At 38.8% G+C, this 18,413-nt stretch overlaps 1 protein-coding gene across 3 annotated transcripts in view; it reads left to right on the forward strand.

Moving 5' to 3' along the window:
* The window catches only part of Sec23 (transport protein Sec23), a 286,316-nt gene that overhangs the window by 124,517 nt on the left and 143,386 nt on the right, over positions 1 to 18,413 (forward strand). For all 3 annotated transcript variants that reach the window (XM_067140550.2, XM_067140551.2, XM_067140552.2), the window contains exon 6: positions 7,382 to 7,526. In XM_067140550.2, coding sequence (XP_066996651.2) covers positions 7,382 to 7,526 — 145 coding nt within the window. The remainder of the gene's footprint in view (positions 1 to 7,381; positions 7,527 to 18,413) is intronic.

Below are 18,413 nucleotides of genomic sequence, written 5' to 3' on the forward strand. Positions count from 1 at the left end.
TACTATACCATCAAACTTTACTAGAAGCAGATGTAGGTTCAGATCTCACTTTAGTGGGCATGAAATATAGGCTAAGAAAAAAAAAAAAAAAAGACAAGAAGTGGGAGATGATAAATAGGAAGACACAGAAGTAAGAGTGTTTTAGAGACAAGAACTTACTGAGGATTAAATGTAAAACATAGAATAAGATTAGATATAGGAGAAGCATGCAATGATTTGGGCTGCAACTGAAGAGCTAGAAAGAAAGTTGAATGTTGGCAGAAACCACTGGATAACTCGGGATATATTAGATTTGTTGGATGAGCAAAGGTTGCACAAGAATTCAGCACCTGACAAGGGAAAAGAGAAATTACAGGCGACTAAAGAATGAGGTCGACAGGAGGTGAAACAAGATATGTTCAAAGGGAAATGTAAAGCTATTGAAGATAACATGGGTGTAGGCCAGGTTCATACTGTTTACAGGAAAATTAGAGATTGTTGGAGAAACGAAAATCAGGGATATGAACATCAAGAGCTCAAATCGGAAATCTGTCTTAGGGAAAGAGGATAAAGAACACCTGCAACACCTCTGCATTGCACAGGAACTTGAACAGGTGCTAGAAAGAGAAGATGTAACATAAAAAGAGCTTTACAGTCTCTCGAACACAGTTCAGTATAAATATTACACACCATACTGGTATTAAAAACATTTAAAAATTGAATTAAATTTCACACTGTTAAACAATCTCATGTTTTGTTCTTAAAGGAACATCAGATTGTATCAGGTTACACTCTGTCTCTTAGGTCATCAGCCCAGAGGCTGGTTGGATCATCAAATAGCACCACCCAAGGTTATGCGGTTATAAGGAAACAGCAAAAAACCTATGGTAGCACCAAAATTAGGCATACTAGGCAAGATGAGGAGTGAAGTAGTTTGCCATTGCTTTCCCCACTGGGCCAGAAAGTGATATTGCAGCACAACTGACCCTATGAGCAACACCTTTCATAACACTCAAATGCACTGGCTGTGCTCCGTATGTCATTACTGAGCACCACCCATACTCCAGCAGCTTCCATGGATGAGACTGGGACTTCGGTGGAAGCTACACTTTACTCTGGCCTGTGCGAAGAGATCATTCTTAGAGTTATAAATTGGTTCTTTAAAATTTCAATTGCCACAAAGGGTGATCTCTTAATGGCAGTAGTTTTTCAGACAGGTTTTACTGTATGCAAGTTCTGCTGCTTATAGATGACAAGAACTAAAAAGAACTCTTGCACTACATGCATGTAGTGTATCATCTTCTTTTCCTACCACTTTCCGCACACTTGTGGGGTTGCAGGTGCGAACTGCATCACACATACGTGTATTTGGCCCTGTTTTACGACTGAATGCCCTTCCTGATGCCAACCCTATATGGAGGGATGTAATCACTATTGCGTGTTTTTGTGGTGGTTGGTAGTGTAGTGTAGTGTAGTGTAATGTGTTGTGTTGTGTGAATATGAAGAGGAGTGTGTTGGGACAGACACAAAACACCCAGTCCCCGAGCCAGAAGAATTAATCAGTAGCGATTAAAATCCCCTACCCGGCCGGGAATCAAACTCGGGACCCTCTGAATCGAGGACCAGTATGCTGACCATTCAGCTAACGAGTTGGACATGCATGCATGTAGTGTATAATACATTCAAATGAAAAACAGTACAAACTATGTTCTCCTTTGAAGCAGAGTACATAAACAGTTTACAGCGTAAGTTCTAATTTCTTAGGTTGCATATTTCTTCATAAATTTGTCAGTATGAACCTATGAACTAAGAATGGACAATCAGTGTCGATATTGTAAAGAAAATGCACAGTACTTCGATATAGGACCAGCAAAGTTCAAGTGATCATATTTTACCTATAATAAACTATTTTTCTAGCAATTTTTATGCTGCTGAGTTACGGTTTCTCATCATTGTGTTCTTGTATTATTTTACCAGTCTCCCTGCAAGCTTATACTTATTGTTTTTGTGTTCTGGGACTGGAAATTGATTACTTTTGTGTATTTTATGATCCAGTGCATTATGACAAATATTTGAAATACTACAGTAAAAGCAGTAAATATGTTAATACACAAGGGAAATGAGCTTACCAAGACGAAATTATGAAGATATAAGACAATATCCTTCAGTGAAAGGTAATAATTGACCAACCACAAAATCTATAACACAACCATGAAATTAACCCTCAACTGGTGACGTGGTGTCTGACAGACTCCTTGTAGGAGATACATGTACACCCCTAAGCACACAACCGGATGTGAGACTTTTGGTTTGCAGTACCTTCTTATCTCTCTGTCAACAAACATTTCATCATTAGAGCTTTGCCCTCAGTATTATCGTTCTCTCCTCAGAGTGTAGACAATTTCCCAAGTGGCTTCGTAGACACCACGTCACCAGTTGTGCAACATTTTAATGTGTGGTTTCTTAAGTTGTACGAAGTGAACTCATAGCTTTTTCAGTTTTCTTCATAATTCAACAATGGCGGACCGTGCTGGTCCATCTCGACCTATAAGGCCTGAAGGTCCTGGGTTCGAAGATCAGATAGCACAGTGGTTAGATACAGAATTTAGTGATGTTGAAAATGGTGTGGACAGTGACTTTGCTATTGAAAGTGAACATTGTACTGACTCAGAAGAAGAAGGCACAGGTAGTGAAGGTGAAGATCAAGAATGCACAGAACAGCATTATTACTATGGTAAAAACCGTTTTAAATGGTTCGCTAAAGAACCTACTAGAAATGTGCGCACCCCAAGTCACAACATAATTCGGTTACCTGCGTTACGTGCTCAAGCAAGAATTGGCAATCAAATAGACTCTAAAACTGCCTGGAATTTTATATTTTCCAGGGAGATGGTGCAACTTATAGTTCAATGGACTAATGTCAAAATGCGGAATATGAGACAGAAATACAAACGCATGGATCGTTCCGAAATTGAGGACACTGATGACATAGAAATTGAAGCTCTTTTAGGATTACTTCTCTACACTGCTTCTTTCAAATCAAACAATGAAGATATTTCTGCAATGTTTGCTACGGATGGAACCGGCAGAGAAATTTTTCGCCTCATCATGTCTGGAAAACGGTTTCTTACTCTTCTCCTAGCACTACGATTTGACAATCCTGAAGATAGGACGCAAAGACGTTTGCAAGACCCCACAGCAGCAGTGTCTGAACTTCTAGGATTGCTAATAGAAAATTCACAGAAATCGTACTCACTGGGAGCTAATGTTTGCATAGACGAAATGCTGATCGCTTTCCGTGGACGCTGCGCCATGAAAATGTTCTTGCCGAACAAACCAGACAAATATGGTCTAAAACTCATGTGCATGACCGATGCACGGACAGATTATTTCTACAATGGGTACCTGTACGCTGGCAGGGATACAGATGGAATAGGACTATCAGATGAAGAAAGAAAATTAAGCAAGCCCACACAAGCTGTTCTCCGCCTGTCAAAACCAATCCAAGGGACGAACAGAAATATTACTTTTGATAACTGGTTTACGTCTTTTGAACTTGCCGAGAAGCTAAATTCTGTGAACCTCACTTGTCTGGGAACTATGAAAACAAAAAACAAAAGAGAGATACCTACAGCGTTCTTGCCATCAAAGCACAGAGAAGTTGGTTCATCTCTCTACGGATTTACAAATAGGCTAACACTTCTGTCATTTGTTCCGAAAAAGAACCGAGCCGTCATTTTGTTATCGTCTATGCACCACAATAAGGGTATTTGTACAGAAACAGGAAAAGAGGAAATGATAGGTATGTACAACACTACAAAGGGAGGTGTGGACAGTTTGGATAGAAAATGTGCTAGTTTTTCATCAAGCCGGAGGACAAGAAGGTGGCCCATGGCTGTCTTTTTCAGAATAGTTGACATTGCAGCAGCTAATGCCTATACCTTATTCCAGTCTTACCCCAAAAGTTTGGAAATTACAAAACTGAACTTCTTGAAATCATTAGCAGCTCAGCTGGCACAACGGCATATGGAAAGGAGACTCTCAAATCAAAGAATGCCAAGGGACATAAGAACTGGAATATCACGTATTCTGAAAACGCCAGTAGAAGAAGACCAGGAAGAAAAGCTTGAAAAGAGGAAAGCCTGTCGCATATGTCCATCATCAAAAAGGAGAAGAACAGCATACTCCTGTTTCAAATGCAAGATACCTATATGCTTGCAGTGCAGCAGGAAAATGTGCATAAACTGTGTGGAGGATGATTGAGGACGGAACTAAACCATGCGCTTGTGAGTGACAATGTCAGGGGTACTCCCTATTATTCCTTATTGATGAAGTCAGAAGGGTGTGTGAAGATTGTTAGGCTGTTTCTATTTCATTTACGAAGTTTCACAAGATATGTATGGCATGTATATTGATCACTTCTTAATTTGAACACTTAGGCCACTTTTGCTCCAAAACGTTCAGAAAAGGATAGGCCCTATATGTAGTAAACATTTTCTTGAGATTAGTGAAAACATGCAAACAAATATAATATGTGATTTGAGTGTGTATTGGACGAAAAAGAACTAAAATAAGACAAATTACAAATATTTTTAATATTTCAGAATATTTTGAATGTGCAAAAATTAGTGCATTGCAGGTTTTTCCAGTTTCAGTGAATGTGTGATAAATTTATGTTTTCTCAAATAACTATGCTTCAGTCTGTGTAGGAAAATAGTTTTTGAGCCATTCAGAGGCATATGAAGGACGCTGATGCAATCTAAGTTGAAACCTAGATTTCTTCTTCATAAAGTGACATACACTTGGATTCAGAATTTTTTAAAATTTTGGGTGCAATGGAGTTGGTAATAAAATGTGTTAAACCATTCCTTAAAATATGCCTTTTCAATGTAAAATGAATAAACCTCGCCTTAATGAAATATAATTCCATTAAAAATGCTCAAATTATAGACGTCTCTCAGACACCATGTCACCAGTTATGTTCCTTCCGGAATACGTCACCAGTTGAGGGTTAAGTGAATGTATAATGCAAATTCAGGATGCTCTTTTAAGGTAAACTTCCTTTTAAAGTAATTATAAAAGGTACAGTGAAGAATTCTAAGCCCCAAGGCTTCATTTGAAAAGCAACAGCAAATCCAGCGCTTAAGATAAAACTACGTTAAACATCCCTTCGAATGCCATTTGCAAGAGATACCAGAGTAAGATGTCTTATCCAGCTGGAGTTAATGAACTTTGACTAGCTTTACATTTTGTTTCCATTAACAGTGAAGTGAGAGCAGCCTGTAAATGTAAAAAGAAGGCTTATCAGAAATGGCTCCAAACACGGGCCGAGGCAGACAGGGATTGGTACGTAGATGAAAGGAACAGAGCGAAACAAATAGTTGTTGAATCCAAAAAGAAGTCATGGGAAAATTTTGGTAATAACCTGGAAAGGCTAGGTCAAGCAGCAGGGAAACCTTTCTGGACAGTAATAAAAAATCTTAGAAAGGGTGGGAAAAAGGAAATGAGCAGTGTTTTGAGTAATTCAGGTGAACTCATAATAGACCCCAGGGAATCACTGGAGAGGTGGAGGGAATATTTTGAACATCTTCTCAATGTAAAAGGAAATCATCATGGTGGTGTTGCAAACAGCCAAGCTCATGGGGAGGAGAAAAATGATGTTGGTGAAATTATGCTTGAGGAAGTGGAAAGGATAGTAAATAAACTCCATTGTCATAAGGCAGCAGGAATAGATGAAATTAGACCTGAAATGGTGAAGTATAGTGGGAAGGCAGGGATGAAATGGCTTCATAGACTAGTAAAATTAGCGTGGAGTGTTGGTAAAGTATCTTCAGATTGGACAAAAGCAGTAATTGCACCTATCTACAAGCAAGGAAACAGGAAGGATTGCAACAACTATCGAGGTATCTCATTGATTAGTATACCAGGCAAATTATTCACTGGCATCTTGGAAGGGAGGGTGCGATCAGTCGTTGAGAGGAAGTTGGATGAAAACCAGTGTGGTTTCAGACCACAGAGAGGCTGTCAGGATCAGATTTTCAGTATGCGCCAGGTAATTGAAAAATACTACGAGAGGAATAGGCAGTTGTGTTTATGTTTCGTAGATCTAGAGAAAGCATATGACAGGGTACCGAGGGAAAAGATGTTCGCCATACTGGGGGACTATGGAATTAAAGGTAGATTATTAAAATCAATCAAAGGCATTTATGTTGACAATTGGGCTTCAGTGAGAATTGATGGTAGAATGAGTTCTTGATTCAGGGTACTTACAGGAGTTAGACAAGGCTGTAATCTTTCACCTTTGCTGTTCATAGTTTACATGGATCATCTGCTGAAAGGTATAAAATGGCAGGGAGGGATTCAGTTAGGTGGAAATGTAGTAAGCAGTTTGGCCTATGCTGACGACTTGGTCTTAATGGCAGACTGTGCCGAAAGCCTGCAGTCTAATATCTTGGAACTTGAAAATAGGTATAATGAGTATGGTATGAAAATTAGCCTCTCGAAGACTAAATTGATGTCAGTAGGTACGAAATTCAACAGAATTGAATGTCAGATTGGTGATACAAAGCTAGAACAGGTTGATAATTTCAAGTATTTAGGTTGTGTGTTCTCCCAGGATGGTAATATAGTAAGTGAGATTGAATCAAGGTGTAGTAAAGCTAATGCAGTGAGCTCGCAGTTGCGAACAGCAGTATTCTGTAAGAAGGAAGTCAGCTCCCAGACGAAACTATCTTTACATCGGTCTGTTTTCAGACCAACTTTGCTTTATGGGAGCGAAAGCTGGGTGGACTCAGGATATCTTATTCATAAGTTAGAAGTAACAGACATGAAATTAGCAAGAATGATTGCTGGTACAAACAGGTGGGAACAATGGCAGGAGGGTACTCGAAATAAGGAGATAAAGGCTAATTTAGGAATGAACTCGATGGATGAAGCTGTACGCATAAACCGGCTTCGGTGGTGGGGGTCATGTGAGACGAATGGAGGAGGATAGGTTACCTAGGAGAATAATGGACTCTGTTATGGAGGGTAAGAGAAGTAGAGGTAGACCAAGACGACAATGGTTAGACTCGGTTTCTAACGATTTAAAGATAAGAGGTATAGAACTAAATGAGGCCACAACACAAGTTGCAAATCGAGGATTGTGGCGACGTTTAGTAAATTCTCAGAGGCTTGCAGACTGAACGCTGAAAGGCATAACAGTCTATAATGATGATGTATGTATGTATGTATGTATGTATGTATGTATGTAACAGTAGACTGCAGCATAGGATCTCTCAAAGCCAGCGAGTAAGCAAGCAAGGAGCGAGAAAGAAAGCAATCCTTACCCTTTTGCATGGATCTGAATTTTTCAAATTAATCCAAATTTTTCAAATTTTTCAAATTAATTGCCTTGTTTCAGGTTTTTGCAGCCAGTGCACAAGTGTGATATGAGCCTCACTGATCTGTTGGGAGAGTTGCAAAGGGATCCATGGCCAGTATCTCAGGGGAAACGTTCCTTGAGATCAACAGGTGTAGCCTTATCCATAGCAGTTGGCCTACTAGAGGTAAGTCGTTTTATAGTACATACATCCTTATAGAAGTAGTTGGAATATTGTTAGTAGTACAGAGTTTTTGCCTTTGTCCACATTTGAGTGTTGCTCTCTTTGGAACAAGGCCATAGAAGATGCATAAGTCTGTCAGTGGACAAGTTCTTTAGCATTTCTACTTACAGAACTTTGATTATTAATGAATGATTACAATATTATTTTTATTTCATAATTACGATTGTGAAACATGGACGATAACTAGCTCAGAAAGAAATAGAATAGAAGCTTTTGAAATGTGGCGTTACAGAAAAAGGCTGAAGGTGAGATGGATAGATCGAATCATGAATGAAGAGATACTGAATCGAATTGGTGAGAGGAGATAGATTTGGCTAAATTTGGCCAGAAGAAGAGAGAGCACGATATGGCACATCTTAAGACACAACACAATCATCAATCAATCAATCAATCAATCAATCAATCAATCGATACTGATCTGCATTTAGGCCAGTCACCCAGGTGGCAGATTCCCTATCTGTTGTATTCCTAGCCTTTTCCTAAATGATTTCAAAGAAATTGGAAATTTATTGAACATTTCGCTTGGTAAGTAATTCCAATCCCTAACTCCCCTTCCTATAAATGAATATTTGCCCCAGTTTGTCCACTTGAATTCCAACTTTATCTTCATATTGTGATCTTTCCTACTTTTATAAACGCCACTCAAACTTATTGTCTACTAATGTCATTCCACGCCATCTCTCCGCTGACAGCTCGGAACATGCCACTTATTACAAGTGATGAAAATCATTTTTCGTCCGTATTGAAAGTTTCATAAACTGTATATAGGATAATATTTTTTGTTTATTTCCACCTATTCAATACATTACAAGATGTTGGCATTTACTTTAAAACATTATTCAGATGAGACATGTTTCGCCTCCTACTGTGAGGCATCCTCAGTCATTATCAAAAACCTTATTATTTTACCAGGCATCTGGTTAAAGATATTCAAAAATGTGTTTGATGATTATAAGAGAGGTAAGATTTACGTTTGTTATAAACATGTTCATGAAGTAACTAAAAATCTAATATTTTGATAAAAACATATGTAGTTCTTTGTTGATTAGGACGTCGTATGATTGTACGGCTTAAAGCCGTAGTCATTAATAGATGTCTAATAAATAGTGGAAGGCATATGAAATCAGTTCAATGAGAATATATAATACAGTCAATTGATACATAAAAACTGGTAGATTCATAAGCAATGCTTATTTATAACTTATTATATATAACTTATTTATTACACTATAGAGAATAACATCATCCGCAAAATGCCTTACCTCTGATTGCACTCCTTTACTCATATCATTTATATATATAAGAAAACATAAAGGTCCGATAACACTGCCTTGAGGAATTCCCCTCTTAATTATTACAGGGTCAGATAAAGCTTCACCTACTCTAATTCTCTGAGATCTATTTTCTAGAAATATAGGAACCCATTCAGTCACTCTTTTGTCTAGTCCAATTGCAGTCATTTTTACCAGTAGTCTCCCATAATCCACCCTATCAAATGCTTTAGACAGATCAATCGCGATACAGTCCATTTGACCTCCTGAATCCAAGATATCTGCTATACCGTATCTTGCTGGAATCCTACAAGTTGAGCTTCAGTGGAATAACCTTTCCTAAAACCGAACTGCCTTCTATCGAACCAGTTATTAATTTCACAAACATGTCTAATATAATCAGAAAGAATGCCTTCCCAAAGCTTAGATACAATGCATGTCAAACTTACTGGCCTGTAATTTTCAGCTTTATGTCTATCACCCTTTCCTTTATACACAGGGACTACTATAGCAACTCTCCATTCATCTGGTATAGCTCCTCCGACCTAACAATAAACAAATAAGTACTTCAGATATGGTACTATATCCCAACCCATTGTCTTCAGTATATCCCCAGAAATCTTATCAATTCCAGCTGCTTTTCTAGTTTAACTTTTGTATCTTATTGTAAATGGACTTGTGCCATTGGTCATTGAGGGAAGTGTAAGCAGTAAGAACGGTAGGGGTAATCCAAGGTATGAATATGAAAAGCAGATTAGAGCAGATGTAGGATGCAGCAGCAGTTACATAGAAATGAAAAGGTTAGCACAAGATAGGGTGGCATGGGGTAAAAAACTGAAGCCTAAAATGATAGTGTACTATAATAGACATATGTCAGACACAGATCGCCAGGACCAAATGATTTCTTACCATCCTTTCACAAGGATAAGAACCAAGGCTTATTTAAAATAAGGAATTCATGTAGTTGAAGTAATACTTTATACAATTACTACATGTCGTATAACAAGTTCTCTGGAAAGAAGGCATCACTCTTGACTTTCGACTGGTGTTAATTTAGGAGTTATTACCAGCGTACTACATGCCACCATCTCGTAGGCTTAGACAACTTGACCTCAAGCAAATTACATGAAGATTTAAAACTTGATCACCCCTTCAAAACACACAACTCGCACCTGTTTTATTGTAGAAGTCAAAGTATGTTAAAAACATCAAGACATTCGATACTTTTATTATTAAACATTTAGGAAACATGGACTTCCTACTGATGTAAGATTTATAAAAACATAATACCATTTAAATGACAAATAAGAAGTTTTTAAAACTTAAAATAATAGTGTTTAACATTGTAATACAGAAATCAAAAGTAAAAGAGAGAGCACACACACACACATCGAGATCAGTGACATCATAATGAACTGTTGAACAATTTTAGACTTACACATTTCTCATCCAAGCACATTTTAACACTACAGTGTATCAATGTAACTTAGAATTAGTCATCCAAAGTTAGAATAAGTAGTGTTCTAGCATTATATGTTATTTTTAAAAAAAGATCAAGGTTCTTCAGCAGCTGAAGATGAACCATACATAGGGTTGAAACTGGTACTGTAATGTAAAAGGTTTTAAGTACCTTATAATAAATAATAGTATTGATTATGTGGAAAGTCCAATCTTGAAACTTGTGATCATTGGTATTACCAATATGGGACATGAAGCTAATAGATAATGATTTGAGAGCAATGCTTCATGCATTTCCACAAAAGAGAGTAATAATTGATTTGAAACAGTGGCATTATCTGCTTGTGTTTGTTGCAGGGCATTATAATGACTGGGTACGTTGTATGGAGATTGTTCACATAGCAATAATAAGATTCAACTACACTGTATTTTTTGTCACAAAAAGTTATTTTTCTCTTGTATAAAGGTTCTGCAATCGATCAAAATATTCTTTCCCTCATTCCACTTCATTAACTGTCATGGCACTTGTACTGCATCAAATGGCACTGAAGGCATAAAGTTCATTAGTAGTATTGCTGACACACCGTGTACGTCATGGTTAGTATGCACATAAATATTATTGAAATAATTCAAATAATAATCTAAAATGAATTAAGGACACAGAAATAAATTCCGTAAAGCAAAAAAGAAAATTATGGTTCTATGGTAATGATTACCAATATCTTAAAAGGCTGCAAACTTATTAACTAAATTTAACAGGAAATCTTCATGCTATATCCCTTTGCGAATTTGGCATGCTATGGAATTTCTCTAAAGTCCGTTCACACCTCGCATGAACTTACTACACAAGTACCATGCATAAATATTCTATTTGGCAGTATTAATATTTCAGTACACAACAATGACATTTTTCACTAACATTGTAATCAATAGCATTGGCACCCCAATAGCCTCGAATAACACCAAACGTAACAACACATAGACTTCATTTATTCCAATCTAACAGAAAATTCCTGACAAGGGAACTGTCCATACTGTCATATTAAACTCAACAATGAAATTTCGCAGAGACCATGAGGAGACCGATAAAATAGTGATGTACAAAAATTTAGCTGCAGGGTTCGAAGCCGTGATACAAAATCCATGTGACAATGCAGCTTACTGGACAACCCTTGCTTCTTGCCGGCTCATGCAGCGCACAGTGGAGTGGAGTTGCAGTTGTGCTGGAGAGAGAGAGCGAACTGGCAGGCCGCCACATGCCAGGGTCACTTCATTTTTACAGAACAAATGTGAAACATAAATGAGGTGCGTTTATCACATGATAAAAACATAAATATTTTTGGCATCATGTACAATGAAAATGCACTTTGAGGCCACATTGTTCTTCAGTTTTCTTTACTTGTTTGAAGGCAGTATGTCGCAGGCACTTCGAACTCATGAGGTCTCTCTGTTGTATAATTGGTTGCGAACCATGAATATTTAACCATGTCCTTGAACCGTGGGGAAGAAAATTGAAAATGAATTAAGGGCTGCATTTTCTGTATGCTGTTCCTCTGATAAACATCAAACTGAAAGTCTTCACAAGTCTTCACAAGTCTTCACAAGTTGGCACAATGTCTGTTAAGTGGTGATACAAAACTATCCACTAGCAGAAGAAAAACTTGTCCAAGGGCTGTATTTTCCCTGTAGTGCTGGGAGGAATCTGGAGAATTTCTATACTGTTACCTGGAGGAATGTCTTCAAGACAGCTCTTATCACTATAAGTAGTCCAGGAATCTAGCAGTAGCAAACACTTCTCTTCTGCAAATGGGAAGAAGGATTCTTGAAACCAATATTTTAATTCCTTTTCCCCCTTTTTCCCTGATTTTGTGGCTGTTACAATTATGTTTCTGGCATGAAACATTTCTTTGGAAACTCTCGAACCAAAAGTTCCAGTTGCCTCCTGTAGTACAATGAATAATTTTTTGTTAAGTTGGGCTCATCAGTTGTTACTTAGCACACCCACCAAGACACATGGCTAGTGCACACCGGGGAGACATATGGGGCAAAACGCTGGCAACCAGGAATGAGCTAGCTGGAAAATAATGTCCAATAACGGACCATTTATATTGGTATTATAAATTTTCTCATTCGGGGCAAATATTTCAGGTTCCCTATGGGAATCAACATCTATTCGACTTAATCTTTTTCGTCTTCTTCTTGCAGATACATATGGGTTACAAATTTCATAATTTTTCTACTTTTCATTCTGTACTTTTTCTTAAAATGACTCAACCAACTAGCACATGCGCTGAAATTAGTTCACCCGATTGAAATTCCTCTTGAAATTTCCAAGGCCCCACAGGTCTTCATCGCATACATTTCCCTTCAGTCTTCTTGCTTCTGTAAAGCGAGAAAAGGATTTTGTATGCATCATTTTCCTGTGCTCAATGGGGCTTACTGATGTAGATTCTAATTGGTTCTTCCACCTTTACAGTTGTCGTTGCGTCACCTTACGACAGCTTTTGCGAACAGTGGTTAATGAAAGCCGCTTCTTACCCCCCATATTTAACCATAAATTTACAGCTTTTCTCTTGTACGCAAGATCTACAGTTTGTTTCACTTTATTCTGTGGACTGGAAGCATAGCTTGAACTAGTAGATTTGCTAGATGACTGTGGTGTCTCTTCACTGGATTGACGGGAATCAGACTCGGGGCTCAAAATTCAGATCCATAACACATCTTGTTCCTGGCATTGGTGTGCTGCCTTCTCTTTCAGATAAAGCAGATGAGGTGTCGCTATCACTTTCACTGTCACTTTTTTTTCTCCAGACACGACTCAGAGACGATGCTGGTACCCATGGGATGATTTTCAATTAGTTCGATCACATGTCGACCCATCTTCCTTTCTTCCGAAGATGTTTTACGGGAAGAAGAGAAACCTTTTTCACAGAAATAACGTAAAGCATACTCTAGAACATTAACTGGATTCATGCCTTGCTATTTCAAAGGAACATGTGTCAACTGGCTAGCGCAGAAAGCTCATGGTAACCCGGTCGCTTCAGCTGGTCACCAGGGCTGTCCATGTCGAGCTATATGCTAATGCGTGCAATTCTATTAGACATTTCCGTTTCGATTTCAGTACCTTACAGATCGAAATGACAGCTGAATTTTTGTACAATGATTTCTTATGGACCTGTCATCCTCTCTACCAGATTCCATTGTCTATTTCGATATGACAGTATGGACAGTTCCCTTTTGAGTTATGACACAGAAATTTTGCTTGCTCTTGTAGCAGCAATTCTTCATCTGACTGTACACATGTAGCCTTCACTGTGAGAAATGTATGTTGCTAGACTACTGGCTTTGGCCCTGGACTTGGCTGTGGATAAAGTAAGAAATGACTTCCTATGTACTAATATAATAATAGTAGTGGTAGTAAATTCTTTGTTACCTTATAAAATGTTTGTTTCTTGAATTTTTTTCTGTATATAGGTTTCTCTTGGCTTGGGACCTGTGTCAAAAGAGTATCCTATCAGGGTAATTGTATATTTGAGTTTGGAGTGAAGTTCAGTTGCATGAGCACTTGTAGCTAGTTGGAAATTGGAATACACAAGTTCTTATAACAACAACATTTATAAATTTGTATACTGAAGTAAACAAATGTTTGCACACTGTGTGACATGTTACCCTTTGATGCTTTTTACAGAAATTACTTTACCAATTTCTGACTACCAGTTTCTGGAGTTCATGGTTTCTAGCATTCACAGTAAATAGAAAATATACCCAAAATATTCTAAGGCCTGTGATGTTACGGTGTTTTACTCAGGGATAAAATTGAGTATGTTTCCTGCTTGCTAAATAATGTAATGTGCTTGCATTTTATGTAATTACATTAGAGGCCATTTCTAATCCATTGTGAACAAATAAGAAAATATTATGAAACACTTACTCCTCTGTTACTCGAAGATGATTTGTTTGGCCAACTATATCAACAAGGTGGGTCTCTTTCAAAGATGAATGATGTCACCGGCTTCTCACCAAGGCAGCTGCGGACCAAATCCTAGTGAATTTGTATGGGATTCTTAAATGAAAAGTCACCTTGTGTGGTTCTTATTCTGTGTAAAATTTTAGGTCCCATTGTAGGGTCAGGATATAACGATCTTGTAAAATTACAAGCTTGCTTCTGTTTTTCTTCTTCAAAGCCATTGTTAAAAATTTTGCCATCTACCGGTAAGCAGCCAATCAAATACTGCAGATACATCGCACCCTTGATGTGAATGACTCCATTGAATGGTTGTGGCATGGACTGTATTTCTCGACAGAACAAGTTTTAATCCAACTGTAGGAGTGCATTCAGGTCCCTGGAAGTTGTGGCTCATCATAGTCAACCCAGCAATAAATGAAGAATAACTACATTTCCCAGATGTGTTCCCAAAAAATTCACACAGCCGGGGAAGGACACTAAAGTCACTATCGTGCTTCATTCTCCTTAACGTAGTGAAGTAGGGCATTTTCCTGTTGGAGGATACCATTGCCATCAGGGAAGAACATTATCACATAAGAGTACACATGATCTCCGAGAAAGGCTTGCCAAGTATCCATTTGTGTTCAAAGACTCGTGTAGTGGTAGTCAAAGATCATTTCAGGAAGATTTTCGCTAGATAAGTACACTGCCATCATCCTGCGTTTGACGCATGGTTGTTTGTGGTTGTTAGGTATTGTAACAGCTGCCATCCATCCACTTTATGTGCTATGAACTACCGAGTAAGTGGCTGTGTGGTTTGGGTCATGTAACTGTCAACTTGCATTCGGGAGATAGTGGACTCGAGCCCTGATCATGGTTTTCTGTGGTTTCCCTTTTTTATACCAGGCAAATGCTGGGGCTGTACCTTAATTATGGCCCGACCACTTCCTTCTCATCGTTGCCATAAGACCTATCTGTGTTGGTGCGATGTAAAGCCAATTGTAACACACAAAAAAAGTGCTGCAAACTGTGATTCATGCGAGAAGGTTAGTTTTTCCGCTCCTCCATTTTCTGTTTACAGTATACTTCTGCAAACTGAAGGCAACATACCTTAGATGTTAGGCCCGTTTAAATAACAAGCATCAAACCTGGTTAACAGTCATCATGTGACTGTTTTGCAGGCCCATATCTAGCAGTGTTTGTTTCGCTGTGATCCCCGGTACTTTTCTGTGTACACTTCATGATGGAGTTTAACTGGTACACAGTGGTGCATTGATTGCTTGTTACTGTTCACTGGAGTCTTCGTTCCTCCCTGACATTGATAACCCATGGTGTACCACAGGATAGGCTCTGAAAGTGCTAGGAGTCCATTTGCAGTACACATTTACTACAAAGGCTCTTGAACATCACAAAATTGTCTGTTTTTGAGATGCTACTACCCTTTGGTTACGTATTATCATGCTCCTCTCAATGTCAATTAAATCACGTCCTTTATCCATGTTGATTAGTTTGCACTCCACTTCAACTGACGTGTGATCACTTGTGCAGTCCCTGAATTTCTTTAGTTCCAGATGAATTGTGGTAATGACATTGTGATTTGACTGTGTATAAGCTCTTATAGCATGTATCAAATCAATTTCTAAGCAAGGTAGATCACACTTAAATATGCATCAGCATTCACCATTAGTCAGTTCAGTTGAAGCATGGAAAAGTGATAAGAAACTTACACTGTATATATTGGACAGCATAGATCATATCACAGTGAAACCGTACGGATGACAGTTTGAGAGAGTACAAATAGCTACCCCTCCTCATTGTTTGGGTCCTTGTTCCAGTGCTGAACAAGTTTCTCTCTACCATCCATGAAGAAGGTTGCTGGTTGAGCTGCTCTTCTTGAGGGTCATGAACTACTTGATCCATGGTGAAGCGCTTTGATCTTCAGAACCTGGTGGAACGTGGTGGAAATGATGCCAAGTGTCCATTATTGCATTCACAGCATGTGGCGTTTTATCATGAAACATAAGCTCACCTTGTGACTGTTTTCCTGGTAGTTTTCTTATGACCCTTCAAAGTTTCTGTAAGCTGTCACAGCAACATAGAGCATTGATTGTAGCATCGACCGGTGGCCACTCCAGCAGCAGAGGTCCATTGACTTTGAAGAGCTGTTCGGAACTTGTGTATGGTCATATGGCGATTGTAGTTCAGCATCATATCTCAGCAGCAGTCTTTCTTGCATCACTAAGGGTACTGTGCAGGTCGTGGGACATCTGCCGTGCATTCACCTCTAACTCGAAACTTTGTACACCACTTGAACGCATTGTTTCAATCAAATGAGAATCCCAGTATGTGACTTGAATACAGCCAAATGTTTCACTTACTAAAGCACTTTCTTTGCATAGGAATTGAATCGTGCCACATTACTCACATGTGAATGTAACCATTATATGACACTGTTGTTCTGTTTCCTACCGAGCCATTGGCTGCACGATTTGAGTTACGTAGTTGTCAGCTTGAGTTAGGGTGTTAGTGAGTTCGAACCCCACTGTCGACAGCCCTGAAGATGGCTTTCCATGATTTCCCATTTTCATACTAAGAGAATGCACCTTAATCCAGGCCACGATCGCTTCCTTCCCACTCCTATCTATTTCCTACACCATAGTCGCCATAAGACCTATCTGTGTTGGTGTGACATAAAGCAGAATTGTGAAATGTAATTATTTCCTCTACTCAGGGGACATGCGTCTCAGACTGACCCATGTTCTGTTGTGTTCCTACAAACACAAGGCCTTGCAGTGTTGCCATCTCTTGGCTGCCCCATAAACTATTTGCAGCTTCCCAGCTGCATCTCTGTTTCAGTTGAACAATGCTTATAGTAATGACGACGAATAGAAATAGCACCGCCGGGCTAAATTGCTCGGACGGTTGAGGCATTGGCCTTCTTACTCCAACTTGGCAGGTTCGATCCTGGCTCAGTCCGGTGGTATTTGAAGGTGCTCAGATATGTCAGCCTCATTTCGGTAGATTTACTGGCACATAAAGGAACTTGTGTGGGACAAAATTCTGACACCTTGGTATCTCCGTAAACCGAAAAACTAGTTAGCAGGACATGAACCCATTGTTATTGTGATTATTATTATTGTTGTTATTATTATTATTATTATTATTATTATTATTATTATTATTATTAGAAAAAACACCTGGTAATGTCACTTGGGAAGACACGTGGTCAATTCTCCATCAGGATGTTGAAAAATTTAGAATTCGGATTTCCCCTTCTGAAGAGGGATATTGCCCTGAGGGTCTCATCCTACACCAAAATGTGGTGTAGAAAAAACATCTGGTAATGTCACTTGGGAAGACACGTGGTCAATTCTCCGTCAGGATGGTGAAAAATTTAGAATTGGGATTTCCCCTTCTGAAGAGGGATATTGCCCTGAGGTTCTCATCCTACACCAAAACGTGGACCAGTTTCATTGCTGGAGGCAAGGGTGACTGGTCAAAGAGCTTACCGTTCTATCACACCCACTGCTTAGGTTACGGTTAGTGAGAGCCTTTATGTTCCATTCCTCTAAGGACCTACTTGGCCTATCAGGAGATTGCTTTCTTGGCTAGAAATAACAATATAAGAAAGTACCAAAATGTTCTGAGAATAGCTGAGGGAGGCATTTGTAGGGACTGTGGGTGTCAGCGAGTTCTCCAAGGAGTATGAGGGAAGAGATAAGTTTGAGGAAGATAATTAGGCTTTTAATGGAGGATCAGAATGAAGGTAGGTCTCCCTTAATGTAGGGGAGGGTCTGGTAGCTGTGGACAGGCAGTAGCCACGGACATTGGTTAGTTTCATACTTCCTCACTAGGGAATGCAGCATGACACTTGTCACTGGCTACTAGGTACCATCTACGTTTGTGACTACTTCGTTTTTTGTGAGTTGACAACCGTACATGCTGCGTACATATGTTGTTTTGGCGCTCAGTACTTGCAGTCGGAACTTACATTTGCAGCTTTATACCAGACTTTCGAGGTAATGTACCCACTTCATACTTATTATTTGAAACACATTTAAAAACACAGCCAACAAATTTTATAATGAGAGTATTTGTAGTTTAGCACATATGAATGAATTTTCCTATGTAAACAATCCGATAACTCCAGACGCC

The sequence above is a fragment of the Anabrus simplex genome, chromosome 2, assembly GCF_040414725.1.
Source record: "Anabrus simplex isolate iqAnaSimp1 chromosome 2, ASM4041472v1, whole genome shotgun sequence".
In the NCBI taxonomy this organism is placed as follows: Eukaryota; Metazoa; Arthropoda; class Insecta; order Orthoptera; family Tettigoniidae; genus Anabrus; species Anabrus simplex.